Below are 22,133 nucleotides of genomic sequence, written 5' to 3'. Positions count from 1 at the left end.
GAGCATGATGATGATAATGATGATTCCACAGCCATGACTCGTACCCACTCAGGGAGATCGGCCAACAATCGATGATTTGATTCAGCGAGACTTTTTTTTTTATATTGATGATGAAGTGTGGCACTTTACGGCGCAAGGGCCAATCGATGGCCAAAGAGTGCCATTTCAATGAGTAGAGATGTTAGCAATGATATGTTGCGTGGCTGTATAGGGGCCTTAAAATTCCTCGCTATAATGCGGGTAAAAACATAAGTATTAAAATCATGACTGTGGCATGATATGAATAGTAAAAATTGGTGACAAATTGTTTTGATAATAAAAACATGTGTAAAAATATTTTGCACTAGCACAAGTGCCTCATCAGCGCCCTTGTGTCCAAGGGCTGCGAGGCAAGTGCTTTTCAATGTAGTCACTGCAGCAGCAACCTCTCTTAAGAGGTCGTGCTACGCATTGCCTGGGTATATGATATGAAAACTACAAATTTCCTTTGAAAACGCTAACAATGATTTATAACTAAAAAGTGGTTCCCTACCAACGAACATTGCTGGGTGTAAAGGTATATGTTGTCGGTAGGGTAATGGAAAGTGTTGTTTTCTTTGAGTTTCTAACTGTTTGCACTGGATTAACATGTGAACTGTTAATGCTTCACCACATCTGTCACACAATGGTGGATCGCCACCGGACAAAAGATATGTGTGTGTCGTGTATGTGTGTCCTATCCTGAGCCTCGTTAGTATTACCTCTGTATGACGCGATTTTGATACTGGCCGCCAATGGCCAAGGTGTGGCTTAATAATGTGTAGATTGTTTTGTGTGTGTCAATCCCACTTGCTCTGCCAGTAGTCCCTGAGGTTTCATTAAAGAGACGGCTTAAGATCAAGGGCCGGGATTGATATGGGTGTAGGGGCAGTGCTTTTGTGGACGGATGCAGCGAGCTGATCCGCCCTCACGTTGCCTTGAATCTCACGGTGCCCTGGCACCCAGCACACTACAACATGTTGGTTGAGTGTGTAGAGTGTGCATAAAATGGAGTAAAGCGAAACGAGGACAAGGTTTTTTTGTTTTTTAAGACTTTGCAGAGCCGTTACCACACTGAGGGAGTCCGTAAAAATTACTGCTTTTTGTATTTGTAATTGTTTGATGTGTTTAGCTGCCACAAGTATCGCGTAAGCTTCCGCTGTGAAGATACTTGTGCCTGGATGCAGAGGGCCAGCATCCGAAAAGGATGGGCCAACAGCAGCGTAGGACACAAAGGAGATAGACTTGAAGGCATCTGTAAAGAACTCAGGACGTGTGTATTTGTGTTGAAGTTCCAGGAAGTATCTTCGGATATGAGCAATGGGCGCGTGTTTTGTAATTTCTCGGAAAGACACATCGCATTCTATAGTCTGCCACTGCCAAGGTGGCGGGTATGCTACAGGAGCCAATAAACTGTGTTCCAGTGAGACACCAGTTTCCTCAGATAGACCCGTGAGGCAAACTGAGTAGGGCGGCCTCATCGAAGGCCTGTTTTGAAACAGTATGGAGCTCGACAAATCATTAATAGTGGAGTATGAGGGGTGCTCCTTGTCTTCTTTCAACTTAAGCAAATATACAAAGGACATGTAAGTTCTCTGCAGATGAAGCAACCACTCATTTGACTCAACGTAAAGGCTTTCTACAGGGCTCGTGCGAAAAGCACCCGTAGAAAGGCAAATGCCCAAATGGTGCACGAGGTCCAGCATCTTCAAAGCACTTTGAGTCGCAGACTGATAAACAACTGCCCCATAATTTAAGCAGGTGCGAATGAGGCTTCTATACAGGTTCATGAGACATTGTCACTACCCCACGTAGTATGTGACAACACTTTTAGGACATTCATGGCTTTTAAACATTTTGTTTTTAAATACTTGATGTGCGGTACAAAGTCAACTTGTTGTTCAAGATTAAGCCCAAGAATTTATGCTCCGCATTAACAGACAGACGTTGACCGTTCAGTTCAATGTCGGGTCTTGAGTGCATGCCTCTCTTTCGGGAGAACAAGACACACGTGCTTTTTTGTGGGTTCAGTCGGAATCCGTTTTCCGCTGCCCATTTGGAGACCTTGTTTAAACCTAACTGAACCTGCCCCTCACACATTGCCAGGTTAGATGACTTAAAGCCAAGCTGGACGTCATCGACATATGTACAGTAGAACATGTTGCGGGGGATGGACAGGTGCAAGGAATTCATTTTGATAATAAAAAGTGTACAACTAAGTACACCACTTTGCGGTACTCCCGTTTCTTGGACAAATGTTTGGGAGAGAATACTGCCCACACGGACACGGAATGTCCGATTGGACAAGTAACTCTCGATTATGGAAAGCATTCTACCTGCACACCCAAGTGAGACAGGTCTCTTAATATGCCAAGACGCCATGTTGTGTTGTATGCCTTCTCGATATTGTGAAACACAGAGAGAAAGTATTGTTTGTGGACGAAAGCGTCTCGGATTTCTGCCTCAATGCGCACCAGATGGTCGGTGGTGGATCTACCCTCTCGAAATCCGCACTAGAATCGGTCGAGCAGATTGTGTGTTTCGAGGAAATGTAAATGTCGGCGGTTTATCATCTTTTCAAGAAGTTTACAAAGGCAGCTTGTAAGTGCAATGGGCCTATAACTCGCAACTGAGGAAGGGTCCTTGCCCTGTTTCAAAATAGGAACAATAATAGCCTCTTTCCAGGAAGAAGGGATGGTGTCAGAAAGCCAGATAGCATTGTATAGGGAGAGTAAAGCTTTTCGCGTTTTGAGCGGCAGGTTTTTCAACATTTCATATGTGACACGGTCGTAGCCTGGGGCAGCATTACTGCAGGAGTTTAGTGATGTTTGTAGCTCAGCTAAGTTGAAAGGTTGGTTGTATGCCTCGTAATTTGTGCACTTGTATTCTAGTTTCTGTTTTTCTATCCTTGCTTTGTATCTTTGGAAAGCTTCTGTATAGTGTGACGAGCTCGACACCTTCTCGTAGTATGCACCGAGGAAGTTAAGCTGATCTTCCAGGCTGTCACCCTGTGTATTTACGAGTGGGAGTGAGTGTACTTGTCTTCCTGCTACCCTATCAACCATGTTCCAGACTTTAGCCTCTGTTGTGACGTCAGTCGCGGGGTTTGTATGCATGCTCTCAAGCTACTGCCAGTTGCGCATGCGCCGAGAGATAGCGTGTGTACATATACTGTCAACAGTATCTGGAGGGTGTTATTCTGTTTTGTACTGCTTGTGTTGAGGCTGGCAGTGTGCGCCTCAGTAATAAAGATGTGATACCATGTGCCCGGTGTCGGGATATAACAACTGGCGACGAGGATGGGATCCGCCGCAGGCTTCTAGGAATCCCACTCTAACCAGCTTGAACTGAGTATGGCGACCACTGTCGGTAAGTTACCCGAGTTCCAACAAGAGGACGGTAACTTCGAGGTATACCTGGAGCGGTTCGAAGTATTTGCCGCGGCCAATGACATCGCGGAAGACAAGAAGCTTCCAATCTTTCTCACGGCTATAGGTGAGAAGGCCTACGTCACGCTTCGGAGCTTGCTGCTGCTTAAAACACCAGCTAAGACGTCATTCACGGAAGTTGTTGACGTTCTGAAGAAGCATTACGCTCCCAAGCGCTCCGTGGTCACCGAAAGGTATCGTTTTCACCAGCGAAAGCAAGAGCCGCATGAGACTGTCGCAGACTTTATAGTCGAATTGAAGAAACTCGCGGCAACATGCGAATTCGGTGCCTTTTTGACCGAAGCATTGCGTGACCGGCTCGTCGCTGGAATACGTACCGAGGGAGTACGGTGCAGGCTATTGGCAATGCCAGACGAGGAAGTAACGTGGGAACGCGCATGCAGCGTAGCCATGGCCATGGAAGCGGCAACACAAGACACGAAAGAAATGCTGCAAACCAGTTCGAAAGGAGCAGCTGTAGAAACGGAGGACATCTACTGGCAACGGAAAATCTCACAACCGAGTAAAGCACCTTCGAGGGAAGCGCCGACGTAGTCCAGCTGGGACAAGGAAAATGGGGCAGCGAAAGAACAAACGAAAAGAATGTGTCATCGTTGCGGAGGACAGCATTCACCCGTGAGTTGCCGATTTCTGAACAGTACCTGTTATAGGTGTACAAAAAGGGGTCATGTTGCTAAAATGTGCAAATCTAAGCTTGTAAATAGAGTAGAGAGCGAAGAATGCGAGAAAGAAAATACTAACGAACTGCTATCTCTGTATAATACGAACCACAAAGAAGGTATGCCCGCCATTGCAATCAAGGTTTGCATAAATGATAAAGTGATACCCATGGAACTTGACGCGGGCGCAGCGGTGTCAATAATGTCAGAAACAGAGTGTGCTAAACACTTCCCAAACGCCTCTTGCAGGCAAGCAAATGTCAAACTAGCCATGTACAATGGCACGACGGTCCCTACTGTTGGTATTATGGATGTAAAGGTGCAATACCAAGACCAGTGTTTCGAACTGCCACTTGTCATAGCGAAATAAACGCAGGGTGCTAGAATGCCCACGTTGTTTGGCCGAGATTGGCTTTCTAAAATCAAAATAAATTGGCAGGAAGTATTTTCAGTAAATGTGGTGGCTAAGGAGGCATTGCTTGCTGAGAAATTTCCCGAAGTGTTTGGCGCGGGTTTTGGTACAATTAAGGGATTCGAATGCAGCATTGAATTGAAGGATGACGCGCGCCCTGTCTTTATGAAAGCGCGACCAGTGCCATACGCTTTGCGCGAGCGCGTTGAACAAGAATTGGTCAAGCTAGAAAAAGCTGGAGTCATATATAAGGTCAGACATAGTCCATGGACAACGCCTCTTGTGATTGTTCCAAAAAAGAACAATCAAGAACTGAGATTATGTGGCGACTATCGCGTCACAGTAAACCCAGCCATCAAGGTCGATCACTATCCCTTGCCACTTCCTGAAGACATATTCGCAAATCTTCAGGGTGGAACTGTGTTTTCTATCATAGACTTCTCAAAAGCGTACTTGCAACTCGAACTAAACAAACAAGCGCAGGAACAGCTCACTATTAACACCCACCTAGGTCTGTTTAGATTCCGCCGCTTGCCGTATGGCGTAGCGTGCGCACCAGCTATTTTCCAGGCGGTCATGGACCAGATACTGCGTAATCTGCCTGGAACCGCGTGCTACATTGATGATGTAGTCATCGCTGGTGAGAACGACGGGCAGTGTTATGAAAGGGTGGAGCAAGTTCTTCAACGCCTAAGTAAACACGGCGTAAAAGTGAACGCAAGGAAATGCAGCTTCTTTCAGCAACGCGTCACATACTTGGGACACGAGATCGACAAGCACGGCTTACACCCAACAGCGGAAAAAGTTGAAGCTATCAGAAAAGCGCCAAGGCCCACTAACGTGAGTCAGTTGAAGGCCTTTTTAGGTTTGATTAATTACTACGGAAAATTTTTGCCAAATTTAGCATCGATCTTGGAACCACTGCACAACTTGTTGCGAAAAGAAACTACATGGCACTGGTCACGCGAATGTAATGAAGCATTCGAAAGATGCAAAGAATTGTTGACTGATAAGACTGTGTTGCAGTTGTATGACGTAAAAAAAGAAATCTGGATCACATGTGATGCTTCTGATTACGGGTTAGGGGCTGTGCTATCGCACTTGGTGAACGGTGAGGAAAAGCCGGTTTCTTTTGCTTCGCGGTCATTATCAGCGGCCGAACGTAACTATGGGCAGATTGAGAAAGAAGCACTTAGTATTGTGTTTGCTGTAAAAAAATTTCATAAGTACCTTTACGGACGGCCCTTTAACATAATAACAGATCACCAACCTTTGACAATTTTGTTTGACCCTAAACGGCAGGGCAGTGCAGTAGCCACGGCACGAGTGCATCGTTGGCTGACATTTTTGGCCGACTACACCTATAGAATCAAACACAAACCAGGATCAGCTATCCAGCATGCAGACGCATTGTCCCGTTTACCGTTACCTGACACAGGTAGCAAGTGCGAAGAAATCTACTTTTCAGCACTAAACGACTTGCCTTTAACGTCAAATGATGTCAGTCGAGAAACAGGATGCGATAAAGTGCTGAGGGCTGTACGCGACATGATCTGGCATGGATGGCCCAAGACCGTGTCGGAGCAGCTAAAGCCGTTCTGGGTACGCCGGCTCGAGCTCAGTGTAGACAACGGGTGCGTTATATGGACAAACAGAGTGGTAGTACCGGAATCATTGCACAAGAATGTTTTGCAGTTGCTGTACGAGCAGCACTTAGGTATAACCCGAATGAAAGCATTAGCGAGGTCAGTAGTATGGTGGCCGGGAATGGACAAAGCCCTCGAAAACACAGTGCGCAAATGTGCAATATGCCAAACGGTTCTCCCTGCAGCTCAACCCGTACCCTTGTCCTCGTGGCAAATATGCCAGAATCCGTGGGAGCGTGTGCATTTAGACTTCGCTGAAGAAAAGGGAAGGATGTTTCTCCTCGCTATCGACACCTATTCCAAATGGCTTGAAATTAAGATAATGAGTGTAACCACCGTGGCGAAGACCGTTGAAGTAGTGCGTTCATGGTTCGCGGCGCATGGCCTTTTGCTGGAGGTAGTGACGGACAACGGGCCGCAGTTTCGGGCAACTGAGTTCAAAGAATTCCTTCAAGCTAATGGTGTGAGGCACACACTAACGCCGCCGTACCATCCGCAGTCTAACGGTGCGGCGGAGCGCGCAGTTCAGACAACAAAAAAAGCACTGCTCAAACAAGTGCTAGAAGACTCGGAAAAGGGCACAAACAGAACACTGCAACACAGGATAGATAACTTCGTGTTTTGTTATCGAACCACACCTCACACTTTCACGGGAAGAACCCCTGCTGAATTATTTGTGAGAAGGAAGCTGCGGACCCGATTGTCGCTGCTGCACCCGGACGTAACAAATCAGATGAGAGCTAAGACCGCAGAAATAAAAAAGTCTGCTGACAGGCTCCGAGGTTCACCTCGAGTGTTTGCTGTAGGTGATCGTGTACTGGTGCGTTCTGTGCGTGGGCAACTTGTGAACTGGTGGCCTGGAGAAGTGACGTGTGTGAAATCTTCTTCGACGTATTTAGTGCATGTGCGAAACAAAGTGCGGTTTGTGCACGCGGACCACTTGCGACCATCGGACATCGAACCGACGGCACAACAGGACCCACCACCGGAAGTGGAACTACCACATGCATCGGACATCACAAATGCTACATCGACGACCAACCAAAGCTCAGATTCGTCGTCACCCACGAGACTCTCACTTCCCGAAAATCGTGAGCAGCCGGTTCCCTTACGACGTAGCACAAGGCAACGGCGCCCACCTGAGCGCCTGACTTATGATAGTTTCTAAAATTGTGCGTGAAGGAAGTGTTGTGACGTCAGTCGCAGGGTTTGTATGCATGCTCTCAAGCTACTGCCAGTTGCGCATGCGCCGAGAGATAGAGTGTGTACATATACTGTCAACAGTATCTGGAGGGTGTTATTCTGTTTTGTACTGCTTGTGTTGAGGCTGGCAGTGTGCGCCTCAGTAATAAAGATGTGACACCATGTGCCCGGTGTCGGGATATAACAGCCTCTTGTGTATATGAATTTATCTCTGATAGAAACTTGTGCCAGCTTTCTCCTCTGGTCTGCCGATGCATTCTCCTGCCTCGAGATTTTATTTTCTTGAAGTTCTCAAAGTTTTCCGCTGTCGGCAAGTTCCACAGCAACCTCCATGCCCTGTTATGTTCCTTTCGCGCATTACGACACTCAGTGTTCCACCATAGGATGTGTCGTTTGCCGGGCAGTCCAGATGTTTGTGGGATGCACTTGGCTGCTGCGTCAGTAAGAAAAGCCGTGAAGTACTGCACAGCTTCATCTATGCCTAATCCGCATATGTCAGTCCAACTTAAGTGAGTAATCTTTCGAAATTGTTCCCAGTCGGCTTTGTTTATCAGCCATTTGGGAACACGTGGAGGACATTTATATAATATTGGTGTACTCAAAACTAAAGGAAAATGGTCACTTCTGTATGGATTATTTATGACTTTCCACTGAAGTAATGGTACAAGTGAAGGAGATGCGATACTGAGGTCTATGGAAGAGTAAGTTTTGTTGGCAAGGTTATAGTATGTTGCCTCTTTCCTATTCAACAGACAAGCATCTGATGGAACGAGAAAGTGTTCAATGAGACGACCTCGTGCATCACAGCGAGAGTCACCCCACAGACCGTTATGCGCGTTCAGGTCCCCAAGGACCAGATAAGGTTCAGGTAGTTCGTCTATTAAAGACTGGAATTGAAGTTTTTCAAGACGGTGGTGCGGAGGTATATACAAAGAGCAGACGGCGACGAGTTTGTTTAAAAATAACTGCTCGAACAGCCACCGCCTCGAGGGAAGTCTGAAGGGGTAATTGTGTACATGCTATACCTTAACTAACTAAACTGCTACACCACCAGATGGTGGCATGGCATCATCTCTATCCTTTCGGAAGATTACGTAGTTATGTAAAAAGTTTGTGTTTGTTCGTTTTAAGTGTGTCTCTTGTACACACAGCACTCTAGGATTGTGTTCATGGAGGAGTTCTTGTAAGTCATCGAGGTTTCGAAGAAGGCCTCGGATGTTCCACTGTAATATTTCTGTCTGCATATTAAAAAAAGAGATGCTGCTGTGTGTACAGAGAGTATCCTGTGTTGGAGTGAGCTTGTTAATTAAGGTGGCAGGACGGTCGTCCGGCCCCATTGTTGGTTCTTTATTTTTCTTGATGCGCTCCAAGAAGCCGCGCCGCTCTTTCGGTACCAAGGGTACCGTTGTATCCATTGCCTCCTCAGAGGCACTGGGTGCCCGCACATGCGAGCTGGTGGTTCGGATTTTAGGCCTCGCCTGGTGCGGTGAGGCCTTGAGACCAGAGGATCCTGGAGTCTCCGGCCTCAATTCGCTAGGAGGCGGAGTAGACTGAACTACTGCCGCCTTGGGGGCAAGCGTCACAGCCGTCGGCTCGCTCTGCGCTGGCCGAAGGAGTGGCGAGGGCTGCTGCGGCGTTGCCCCCTGATGCGCCGCATCAGCATATGTAGCGCCATAAAATGGCGACACTCTTCATCTTGCTTTTTTGAATGAATGTGATATTTTCTTTAATTTTCAATGTGATGATTTCTTTTTCTTTTTTCCAAAATGAACAAGACCGTGAGTATGCGGCATGATTTCCGCCACAGTTCACACAGTGTGATGGTTCTTCGCAGTTGTTTGAATTGTGGCCTGACACTCCACATTGTGCACAAGTTTGGTGACCACGACAGCTTTGTGAGCGGTGGCCATACCTCTGGCAATTAAAACAACGACGTGGGTTAGGTATGTATGGTCTGATCGACGTCTTCGTGTACCCTGTTTGAATACTTTCTGGCAGATTACTGAAAGCGAACGTGAGTATTAGGTGTTTTGTTGGTGTTACCTTGTTGTCTCTTCTGATGATGATCCTTTGTACATTGGTCACATTCTGACTTTTCCACCCCTCCAGAAGTTCCTCTTCGGTCAAGCCGAGCAAATCAGCATCAGATACTACTCCACGGGTTGTGTTCATAGATCTGTGTGGTGTTACAGTGATCGGAGTGTTACCAAAAGTTGAAAGATTTTGTAGCTTCTCAAACTGTTCTTTTTCTCGAACTTCAAGAAGGAGGTCTCCGCTGGCCATTTTGGTAACTTTGTACCCGGCCCCAAGAGTTTCTGTGAGACATCTGGCTACTACAAAGGGGGATACAGTTCTGGCTTGCTTGCCACTTATCTCACTATGTATAACATGAAAATGGGGGAAGTTTTCATTTGATCGGTTGAAAAAGCCTAAGTCTTCGATGCGTACGTGCTTCAAGGCGGTACGATCACTTAATAAGAAAAACGCTCTATGCATGCCAGCTTAATTTTCTTCAGATGCGTTGGCGGCCACCCACCACGAAGCCCAACGAGGGGACGCAACAAGTTTGCGGATGCTAAAACCTGCAGACGCTAGCCGTACAATGCAACTATAACCCAATGCGCCTAGACCAACGTAGGCTATTTGCACAAAGTTAACCCTAGCTGCCAGGAAGTTTGAAAGTAAACAGAAGAGAGTAGAAGACAGGATAGATAAAAAAGTGAGAGATAAAGACGAAGATGTAGGGAGAAAGATAGGAAAAGGCGACTGCTGATTTCCCCTGGGTGGGTCAGCCCAGGGGTGCCGTCTACGTGAAGCCGGGGCCAAAAGGGTGTGTTGCCTCTGCTGGGGGGCCTTAAAGGTCCGATCACCCGGCGTCGGCTCAACCCTCAGGATCCCCTTTTCCCTGGACACGGCGGAGCCACGCACGGCTAGGTGTGGGAGTGAGTCAGAACTCCCCCGTTAACTCGGGTATTTTTGTAGCTGTATTTTTGGAAAGCTTGGCATAGCTGGTCTTTGAGGCCATCGCTTTTGTTGGCCCCGTAATCGACATACATACTGACAGGGAATCCATGATTATGATCGCGTTATAGGCATTCAAAGGTAGTTTTCACAGCGCTAGAACTATTGCCAACAGTTCAGCTTCAAAAACGGGAGTGAAATCCGGTAGTCTTAATGAAAAAGACCAGCCAAGCGAATGGAAGTATATACCTACACCTGTTTTTTCATCCTACTGAAGCATCTGTGGCTATAATATTATTCGTTTCTGCATGTGCAAGATAATCCTGCAGTCGGCTGTTTAAGACCTTATAAAAGCTACTCTCTTCCTCTTTACACTCAAAAACGTGTATGAGCCACAGCGGCTCTTTCTTCAATGGTGGCATGCAATGATTATAACATAAAGATAGCCATGGATACCCATCACTGAATCTCAAATCCACACTTCATGAACATTGCGATCTACCTAAAGAGGAGGTGCGAGACCTTGCGTGGTTCTTAGATAGAATACTTGGTTGGCACGCAGATTACAGCTGGGATCCTGACATCGTTTCTTTACAATCGTCGGGTCCATGCAGCCGACATCAGCTTTTTCCTAAAGCTCACGCGCTAAAATTACCCACGTGTGTTCTCACCATTCCTGGGTAGATAAGGGGTGTCATCATCTGTGGCACATACCCGCAAACCAGTGGCACATACCCACCCGCGGGTAGGTGCCACTGTTTGGGGGAATGTGTTTGACAACTTACAGGACAATATTGTAACATTATTCATGTCATGACCAGAGAGTCATATTTGTCGAATCTTATTAGAAAGAAAAAGGGCGCAAAATGAGAAACAGACAAAGAAGGACATATACAGAACATTGACGTACAAAAAAAATTTTATTCTTCAAACCACGCATATATATCTATACAGTGAAACAAAAAGAAATGAAGCAAAAGTGATAGTTGTAGATTAATAAAAAAATGATCACCATAAAACCATTCTCATAGCATGCGTAATCAACCAGATAAAAAGACAATGTCCTTTTCTTAGAGGGCAACAGCGCTGTTTCCTTCCAATATGCCATACCAACGCGTTCAACGAACCACTTTATTGTCAAACCATTCTATGCAGAAAAAAATTGCACTAAAAAAAAAATGATGCCACAAAGAAGGAACAATTAAACAAGTCATACACGAACTACAAACTGTTTTTATACACTGTAGAGCGTTCGTTAAGTAGCGAAACGAAACGTAGCTGTGCAGACGCCCCGAAAAACATCACATGCTAACACACCTTATTCATTAAAAAGGGCACTTCTGCACTGCAGAGCGATATCAAGGCCTCACTTTAAACAGCAACCACTTCCCATGTTGATGAAGAATGCTTCGAAAACCTCACCAGCACACGTGCTTCTGCAATGTCCCAGAATCTCGTGCTTAACATCCACAGGCTGCGTAGTGGGCAGGCATGTTAGCCATTTCAATGGAGGCAACAGAGCTCGAAGTCTGTGTATTCAGATTTATGTGCACGTTAACCCCTTAACTGCTTTGAACGAGCTCTGCCCAAACTGTCACCAAACTGCTTCGGGCGAGTCGTCCTAGCAGAATAGGTACACCCCTATAGCCTTAGGCAGAGAAGCGCACATTTACGGCTTACATTGCGTGTCATGCACCAGATGGCAGCATTTTCTCGAGGATTTGGGTTCCTACTGCGGCAAGAGAGTGGTTTTTGTAGGGAAAGACAGTATGCAGTGGTGGTGACACACGCATAGCTGGCCAGTGTATAAAAAAAAAAAATGCTATTTGTTTTCGCGATATTCTCGGAGTGATGGCGATTCGAGTGAAGATATTTATCGTGTGTCCAGAACGGAAGACAGCGATGACGGTGAATCGAGTAGCTGCTCAGGTGATGATGAAGACAGCTCGGACGCGAACATGTCGAGTGCCCACCAGTGAAACCGTCTTGCATTATTCCGCATTTTGAAATTTTTCGCGAAGCCCCGAAGCTTCTCAAGTGAAATATCCTAAGAGTGCTTAGCCTACAGAAATGAAGAAAGACGTGGCATGTGTAACTGTTTGGTTTATAAGGTTTTTAAATTTTATTAGCACTAGGTAGTTGGTTTCCTAAGTATTGTTCAGAAATAAACTTTATTTTGTTGATTTTACTATGTAGACAAAATATTTTTTCAGCATCGACTAGCTACTCTTTAGTACAATCAGATTCGAAATCAGGAATAGAAAAAATAGGCACTTTTTGACCGGAAATTTTCCAGAAAAATGAGCAGTTAAAGGGTTAAAGAACCCCAGGTGGGAAAGGCTCTCCACTAAGAGGTCTCTCGAAATCATGCATGCTGGTTTCGGGACGTCAAAGAAACGCCATCAATTATTATTCGCAGGATGAAGGGACTAATGAATGGAGCAATGAGGAATAAATAAAAAAAGTCTATTTCATGAACTGATGTCGAGACACAACCTCAAAATTGATTTGCCGCAAGTGGTGTATTGAAGGGACACAATACAAGCTTACCTCAAACAGGGCGAGCACCCAGAGCTCGTCGCTGACCTTTTGTCGTAGCTGCTCCATGCTGTTGCGCACAGAGTTGATGTACTGCTGGCCCACTTCCTTGCCTGAACTGGACATGCCTTGCCGGTACTGCATCAGTAGATCATAAAGACATTTCTGAATGTCATGCCATTTATTTGTTCTGCTAGAACAGAAGAAGCAGTAAAAATTAGGGCATCACTAGAGCAAGGCATGAAGAAACAGTGAAGCTAGGGGGCTTTCCTACTGCCGCTAAGCCTAGGTGATAGCCACAATGAAAGATCGCTAAGCCAAAGTTCATTTTCTCCCTCTCTTTGTTTCTCCCCTCATTATCTGTCTGTCTGGCTTGTCTGTCTGTCGAAAAACGTTTTTGCTGCTCGCGCACCTGCATACCGAGTGCTTACAATGCTCGCTCTCAGACCGAGGGCAAAAAAAAAAAAAGAAAAACAAACTTTTCCTCGTTTTTATTTATGTCTTCTCCTCGCTTTCTTCCAGCACATTCCTAGGCAAAGCATGGTGACATCGTCACTTGGCATGCACAATTTGCATACCACCTATGCCATTTTTAACGACACCGCTCTCGATGGACAGAGCTTGGTCTTAGCATGGTACAAACTGACTGGTGAGGTCAATTGCTATACATGCAGAATGAACTACGCGACGCCTAACAAGAAGAACTTTTAACCATTTGGCCCACCCTACAGAATAACTTAGCACCGTCAACTATTCGCAGAGTATCAGTTCAGGCATTAAATGAAACAGAAAATTGAAATACATATGTCGTGACTTTACGTATTCGTAAAATTCTGCATAAACAGAAGAATAGTATTGAAACTACAGTCACCTGTACACCGGGTTATGAGGGGATCCAAGGGAGAGGTAATGAGGTGGCACACAGTCTTGCCACCTCAAATGCTGGACTTCTACTTTATCTCCAACCTCTCCTTTGTGCATCTCCTGATATTGGTAGCCACCCCAATGTAAATATGTCATCAAGCTATCACTTTGAAATGGCATGCATGCAGTGCTTCCTGAAGTATATTAACCAGGAGAGACTCAAGGATGTCACTCTTCCTCGTATCCTTCAGAATCTTGCCCTGAGCCAATTCCAGGAAATATTCTTAACAAAGTACTCACAAACGCAGCCACTGCACCTTATATAATTTACAAATGACACATTCTTGTTCACTGGAAGAAGGGAATGGACACCTTTACACCCTGCATTCTTTTGTCACTCCAGTAATCAGTGGTACGAAGCTCACTTTATCTGACAAGAATAGCCCTGGCAATTTTTAACTTTGCAGTTGCATTCTCCATCAAACTCTCACTTCCTGTGCGTTGAACTGTTTTAGTACCCATGCAAAACTGCATGCAGCACGTCATACAGGTAAATTGCAAAATGACCGTGACCACAGTCAGGTTTTTCTTGCCGTTGGTCTTAACGATTGCCGGAGCTATCTTCATGCATGCCATTCTTCATGCACAATCAGCATGGAGCACCTAATTCTACACTGTCCTGGCCAACATCATTATCGAAAGAACAACGCCATTTTGTAACATCCAGATTTTGAAGCGGTACTAAAAAACATCTTCGATAATTCACATCAGCATGTCACAATAGCCCACTCCGGAGCTCTAATGTGTGGTTATCACTGCTTCCCCTCCTCCAGTCTCCCCGTTTGTTACCTTCAGTTCTCCCTTTCTCCTATAAAAAATCTATGTATCTACCAGCAGACACCGACGAGCCCTAACACGCACATTAAACATCCTCGTAGTTAAAATGCACTCACCCGTTATAGACTTCAGATTCTGGAGTTTTGTGAACATGCAGTGCCACCTGTCGACGCAGTTTTGAGTAGGGCAAAGCCCGACTTTCTTGCTCAACTTGCTGCGCAACCAGGTGCAACTACAGCACACAGAACACCGATTCAGCTAAATATTAGGTGTATTTGGGCATTGTTGTGCGTTGAACACTTGGTAAGAGAATTTCTCTCCGCTAGTCAAACGCATCACCGAACGGCCATAAAATGCTTGCTGGTTCACTCACCAGAACGATGGCGAAAACAAAAGCAGATACACCAGCTTTGCATTCTATGAAAGGAGACCCCACTCGGCCCTACTGTTGAGTTGTGAATTGCCACAAACGTAAACGATTTAAGTTTCACCAATTTTCGCAGCTTTCTAAGAGCAGAACAATGAGAGCGCTGGATGTGGGCTGTTCCTAGCGTGTTGGGTAAGCGAATTACTCGCGTTCTCCACAACCGGTAGCATGATAAAGTGTGATAGTGTAGGTCTCCTGTTAGTGTTTTCAGTAGCCATGACGGAGAACCGTGGTAACATTCATTTGAAGGTAACAGAGCATCTGACTGCGGTGGGCGCCGTGCAAGAGTAGACAGGTGATGCAAGCAATAAACATCGCACACACCACGACCATGAATAGTCTGAAGTTGTCGCTATTATGCAGTATTACAAATGTAGGCCTTTGAAAGCTCCCAGTTCTAGCTTCGACTACGAAATGCAAACACGTACATCGCGACCAAAATCAGGTTTTTCTTGCTGTTGGTCTTCGCAATTGCTGGAGCTATCTCGGAGGCCTCAGTTTTGCTTTTTGTTGTATGCTAAGAAAGTGAACACGCCTGTATCCCTTTTTGCAGTACATACAAATGGAAGACAACCATGAACAGAACATTATAGTATGCGTAATAAAACACTTCAACGCACAGGAAGCGTGAGCTCGATGGAGAATGCAGCTGCAATGGGGAAAACTCGCCAGGGCCATTCGTGCCCGATAAAGCAAGTTTCCTACTCCTGATCGTTAGATTGCTCGTGTATGCACTTCAACGCTTTGGCATCTTGTGTATGCCTAAGTTTAACGTACGTAAGCATTACAGAATGCTCGTCGGAGTGCTTGCCTCGAATTCGATGTCATGCAAAGCTCACTCGCACCACACCAAAATAACAAACATCATTTGCAATGTACCTGCAGTTTGTTTTGATGAGCTTCTTATTTTAATTAAACAAGCTTGGATTGAAGGAAGAGGCTTGCCAAGACTTTGATTTTCAGGAAACTGTGCCTCAATGCACACGAAAAAGGAGGGCCTATGCATGCTATGAAAGTGCCGACACCCTTTGTAAAGTTGTTTAAGCTGCGTGGCGTACGTGTCTCGCCCAAAAGCCGCATTTCGGGTTACAACCACCGGGCGGTAGGTGGCATTGTGTTCGCGGGAGTTGGCCACCACTATCGTCATCATCATCATGGGGTAGCGCCGGCAGTGACCCTTGGGGGAAGCAAGCCTTAGTGACGAGCGAGAGTTGAGCGACTCTCTTCTGCGCGTGGCGGTTGCAGCGAACGGTTGTCTCTAGCGTGGGCCCTCGGTGAATGGCACCTCAGGCCTGCGCGTCCGGGGGCCCTCGTGGTGAGTCAAGCGTTGGCGACGCCGCGTTGGGTGTGTCACTGTGTTTGTCAAGTTGTGTGTTTGTCGTGTTATTGTGTAAGGATGTCCTAGCGTGTTAATTGCAATTGATGTGTCGATTCGCTGGACGATATCGTCGTTCGAATGTAGGTAAATAAATGTATGTATGTTGTTTGGTATTGTACGGACCGTGTCAACTGTGTCCGTTCACTCCAAGAGTGTGGCCTGCGCTCGCCGATTCGAGACCCCACAATGCTCACATGCGGACGGCTCTCTTTTCACAATCCATTTATGGCGGCACGGTGATAGGGGAACTGATGGCGGCGTTTTTCGCAAGGCCCCCTGGGTAGAGCCTGACATCTAGGACAAGATATAGCAAAAATTTCGTTGTAGTGAAATAAAAAAAAATATAGCTGATCTGAGCTAGCAAAACAAAGAAACAATTATTTTCAAAATTCAGAGAGTCCGCTGCTTCCTATTCCTTCCCAGCAGCATCACGACGCCATTCTCAGTCATGCATCATCATCGCGAGGCCATGATGAAAAGCACACTGAAACAATGCCAACAACTACTTTCGTGAACATACCAAACAGTTGCATTAACACATTAACACTTGCAGCTGTCCGCCGTCAAAGTGTATCCGACAACGCTGAGAGGAGGCGGGTCTCAGAAGGCGCCGGAGCGCTATCAATACATTAGGGTTGAACTTAGGGCTGTCGGGCGCTCGGTCCGATGGCCGGGCGGGCGATGGCTAACGAGGCTAAGAAAACCACGGGCGAGAGTGAGCTGGTGCATTGCGAAGAATGCAAGCACTGGTGCTACTTGGGCAAGATAGAATTCTCGAGTTTGGCCGACGCGCAGAAGGTGAGCTTCTGGTGCAGGCTGTGCGAGGCACTGAAAGCGGCCGTGCAGCACATGGAGGCTAGCATTGAGGGGCTTCAGGGGGAGCTTAGGGCAGAACGGGAGCAGATGATAGAGCATGTGACCATATGCACAGTCCCAGAGGTCTGGGGGCAGTCTCGTGGGATTGAAAGGAGAATAGTGGAGGCCAACTGTGTGATCAAGGGTATGAGCTGGCAACTCGGATACAGCGTAATGGAAGTGAACCAAGACGTGTACGAGCCCGGCGCTCGCCCCTTTGCACAGGATGGCATTCACTACAGTGGTGCGACAGGCAGGAGGGTCAGTAATAGAATGGGTCATCATACCATAGCTTTTTGGTGGGACCCAGAGCCCTGAGGCCAACAGTGTAGCCAAAGACGGTTCTAAATGGGACACAAATATTCAAGCCACACGGAGTCCGTGGGAGAAGAAATCGACGTAAGCACAGGCGCCGAGTTAAGTCAGACATAGGCTATATTAACATGCAGGGTGGCAGGAATAGGTTAAAGTCGGAAGAGATAGAAAAGCAGTTGAGGCAGGAGGAGCTGATGGTATAGGGGGTTGTGGAGACACATCTTCTGGACATGGAGCAACCACCTTGCAATCCAGGCTACTTATGAGAATATTGCAATAGAACAGAAGGCAGCAAAAAGGCGAGTGGGATCGGTGCATTCATACTTAAAAGTATGGGTTGGCAAAGAGTCAAGCAGGGATGCATGGAACATTTATGGTTAAGAGGGAAAGTAGCTAACTAGTAGCAATAAACTCGGCTGTTATAACTAATACAGTTGTGATAGTCACCTTGGTCTCACAACATTATGCTGTTAATTATCGCCTGTACCTATTCCTTGCACGACTTGTTTCATTTGCAGTACAAGTATCTCTTGCAACAATGTATATGTCCGGGTGCAAAGTGTATCTTGGAACCCAAGATGAACTAAGTAGTTTATATAGCTGTAATTAATTCAGAAACTTCGTTCCCTGATTCATCAACTGCAATGACTTTCACTGTGCAGTGACGATGCACATGTATGTGTACAGTACACGTACGTAACAAGGAATATGTGACCATACTTGAAGTCATCTGCAGTACTAGCTAAACAGTACTAATCCTGCAGTTCCTTGGAAATCTGATTCTTTCAGCAAGCTATATTCAAAGTTTTTTGTCAATTAAATACCTAGCATTTGAAAGATATTTCCTTTCTGTCAAGCTTTAGAATTGCTGGCATATGCTTTTATAACTCTTTGGCAAAAGGGGGATACTTATTACGCACCAGATGTAATTGGCTCTGAAAGGAATGACTCACACAGTTTTTGTGAAGCACTTGTTTGGAATGTGCTTGGTGGCAAATGCACAGTGTATGCAGGTGTAGCGTTGAATACTACTTCTTTTTTAGGAGGAATAACAGCGCTATCGATGAAATAAAGAGCAGGCAATGAACACACATGCTGTGTCTGTATTTTTCACCTCACCCTTTCTTTATTTATAATGCTGATTTTTGTCATCCTCATAAATTCGTGGCTAAATCAAGTCTATGCAAATGCAGCCTAATCATTGAGACACTTGGTTAATGTAACCCAGAAAACATTGCCCTAACTTGACGCGGAATCTTTTGACTCTATTATGAGTCATAAGATTGCTTGGCATAGACACATGCTAAAGAATGACTGATATATAAATCATGACAAAAGGAAATAACTACAATGAGGACAGCATAGGTGCAACATTGCTTGTAACCTTGGTCTCAGGTTTTATCTTTCCCTGTTAAAACAACCACATATACTCTGTTAATTCTTTGTTCAAAATAGCTCAATTGGTAATTAGTCTAACTGTCGTTCAAATGCACCAATAAACAGAAAGAAAGACAGGACAAGCGCTTGTCCTCTCTTCCTTTCCGTTTATTTGTGCGCTCGAACAACAGTTATACCCTGCATATCCAACTAGCCCAACTTTCAATTCTGTTGGTAATTAGTCACCAAATCCATGCTAGTTCCTGGGACGTACTTATACTATATAGAAGAAAGTGTTTTTCTTTGCTGTGTTTCATACGTGGCTGCAGCAGTACAGGGACAATGCATACACCCCTGGCATCAACAAAGCCATAGATGAAATCAGGGTATGAATATAGCTTTATTTCAAATGCACAAGATTGTGATACCTTATTACATATGAGTGCTAGGTTTTCGGAATCCTTTGTCCTTCTTCTTCAGCTTTAGAATTGCTGGTGTGCTTTTAACTTCCTGCAAGAGTGGTATACTTATTTTCTGTTTTTTTTTTTTTTGTTATAGAACCTATGCATACCAAAGTGTAGCTTCTGCTTCTATACTAAGCTCTTAAATGAATAACTTCCTCATTTATTGTGTGGAGCACTTTTTCACAACGTGCTTAGTAGCATACTCTGAAGGTGTACTACTGAATACATCTATTTTAGGGGAGAATCGTGCATCTCTAATTTATCTATAAATTAGAGATAAGGCAACAGACACAACATACCGTAGGTCTGCTATTTTCACCTTATCTTCTAATTATGGTGCTGTTTGATTTATTTCACATAAAGAAACTGCATGGCATAATTCAGTCTCGGGAAATGCAGCACAGTCCCACTTTCAAGCAGGCTACTGTACAAAATTTATTTAGAGCAAGCAGGGCTGCAAAAAAAAAAAAAAAGAGCTTGATTGAAGCTGAAGATGCAGGATGTTTTTGCCTCATTGTATTTCAAAAGATGCTCAGCATAGACACACAATAAAAAATGATTGGAGAAAATAGTCATACCAATGGAAAATAACTATACTCAGCAGCGCATTATTGCAGTATTGTGTGTTACCTTGTAAATGGTTTTCATCTGTTTCTTTGTTGATGCAACCTCATAATTCTGTATAACGAGGCAAAAGCTCCGCTAGCAATTGGTTACCTGAGTTGTAATCCCCACAAGGCTTGCTTCATTGTACATTTACTGCGCAGCAGAAAGTTTGTTTTTATTTGCTGCATTGCATAAAACATGGCTAGAACTGTACATGGACTGCGCTTGCAAGTGTGGTATCAACAAACCCACACAGGAAACAGAGTTATGAATATCAGTTTATTTTAAGGCACACAAGAATGTCACAATCTGCTGACAGGTAAGAGATCAAGGAAACTACCTTTTTTTCATTCATACTGTGGACAAATAACAGATTCTTCATTGTTACAAACTCGTTCAGCAAGAAGGCAAAAGCCAGTGATTTGTGCAACATGGTAGTCATATGAAATAAGTTACACTGATTACAGGCTCGTTACAAGCCACTTTATGGATGTTTTCCAGGAACCCTTGCTTTCTTAGCCCCTTTGCCATAGCAAGCATGCAGTTCTAGACAAAGCACTTAACATGGGAGGCGTTAAATGTATGAATGTTTTTTGGGTGCATTGGAGACCACAGAGGACAATAAATCAATCTGGGATCAAATACAGTGTATACCATGGTATAAATGACAATGCACTTTCTCCTGCTCTCTGCAACAAGATGAAGCATCATAAAAATAAGGCATATCTTTTCTTTAAAGTTGAATACATGTGGTAATCAAGCTTTCTGAATCGAGACGTTGTACGACACTGCTTTCATATATAAGCAAATAGTATGTACCGGAGAAAAGCGGCGCCAGCTATGTGCCAGGGTAAAAGAAGACGACGTTCATGTGGCTCATGCTTGCAGGGTTTTTGCCTGAACCAGCTCGTCGAGGCTAACACTTCGTCAATAATAACAACTGTTTGTAATTGATTGATTGATATGTGGGGTTTAACGTCCCGAAACCACCATATGGTTATGAGAGATGCCGTAGTGGAGAGCTCAAAAATTTCAAGCACCTGGGGTTCTTTAACGTGCGTCCAAATCGAAGCACACGGGCCTACACCATTTCCGCCTTTATCGAAAATGCAGCCACCGCAGCCAGGATTCGATTTCGTGACCTGCGGGTTAGCAGCCAAGTACCTTAGCCACTAGACCACTGCGACGGGGTAACAAGTGTTTGTAGGCATACTCACTTGTTCCATTGTAACAAGTTTAAAAGATGCGATTGTCGTGGCCGGGATCAAACTCCGGAAGTTTGGATCGGCAGGTGAGAACCTTAGCCCCTGATCCTCCGTGGTGGACGCAACTTTAAGCAGTCGTACAACTCTGGGGTTGAAAAATTGACTGCTTCACAGAATGCCTGGGTTCAACTTTGCCTTTAATTATGATTTTTATTCTTCATAATCTACAAATTTTTTATGGTCTACTGAAATGGGCAGTGGATTTTTTTTTTGACACAAGCTCTTCAATGTTATCATGGTAAGATTTCCGATGACTGTTTTAGCCAGACTTGAGAAGGCAAAGCCTTACTGTGGGATCATAACCAGCGTGGTATGCCCACATTTCATGGGTATGCACCAGATAAGTGTGGGAAAGAGTTTCATGATTTGCATGACAGGTATTTCATGTCATTCAAGTCCTGACACGTCAGTCATGTTTCTCATACACGCATACTCTTATATGCCAGTTTTGGTACGTACTAGTAAAGGAGGTGATCACGCGAGCACCCAGCTAGCCAGATGGATATATTAAAACGGTCAAAATACCTTTATTTTGCTAAAAAATGCTTTGACACTCGGATGGTGCACACACTTATCAAGACCGAATCGGAAGATCATTTGGAACATAGTAAAAGATTGTGCATGCAACCTTTTTCATTTTTTAAGAGTGGATCTGTTTAAGCAGAGCATTGGTTTGCGATGGGAGAACAGAAATAACTATCATTATGAACAAGCACATGCTCTCTTTGGCCTCTTGTTCATCTTTGTCCTGCTGTGCTTCACTCCCAGTACACATGCGCCGATACATCCCGCATGGGATGCATTAAGACTGATGAACTAGAGAATGAGTGAAAGAGAATGAAATGTTGGCAAAAAAAAA

The 22,133-nt window shown here is 45.0% G+C and overlaps 2 protein-coding genes across 2 annotated transcripts in view; one reads left to right on the top strand and one right to left on the bottom strand.

Moving 5' to 3' along the window:
- Cadps (calcium-dependent secretion activator 1) overlaps nt 1-22,133 on the bottom strand; it is a 721,673-nt gene that overhangs the window by 100,656 nt on the left and 598,884 nt on the right. Inside the window, exon 28 of the mRNA XM_075882731.1 lies at nt 12,899-13,024. Within this exon, the coding sequence (XP_075738846.1) occupies nt 12,899-13,024 (126 nt within the window). The remainder of the gene's footprint in view (nt 1-12,898; nt 13,025-22,133) is intronic.
- Nucleotides 3,216-4,001, top strand: LOC119169744 (uncharacterized). The gene has a single exon (XM_075882598.1). The coding sequence runs from the start codon at nt 3,372-3,374 to the stop codon at nt 3,999-4,001; it is 630 nt and encodes a 209-aa protein (XP_075738713.1). The 5' UTR covers nt 3,216-3,371.

Source organism: Rhipicephalus microplus, unplaced genomic scaffold (genome assembly GCF_043290135.1).
Source record: "Rhipicephalus microplus isolate Deutch F79 unplaced genomic scaffold, USDA_Rmic scaffold_13, whole genome shotgun sequence".
Lineage (NCBI taxonomy): Eukaryota > Metazoa > Arthropoda > Arachnida > Ixodida > Ixodidae > Rhipicephalus > Rhipicephalus microplus.
Note: the sequence above shows the minus strand (reverse complement) of the source record. Positions and strands in the feature narration are given on the sequence as shown.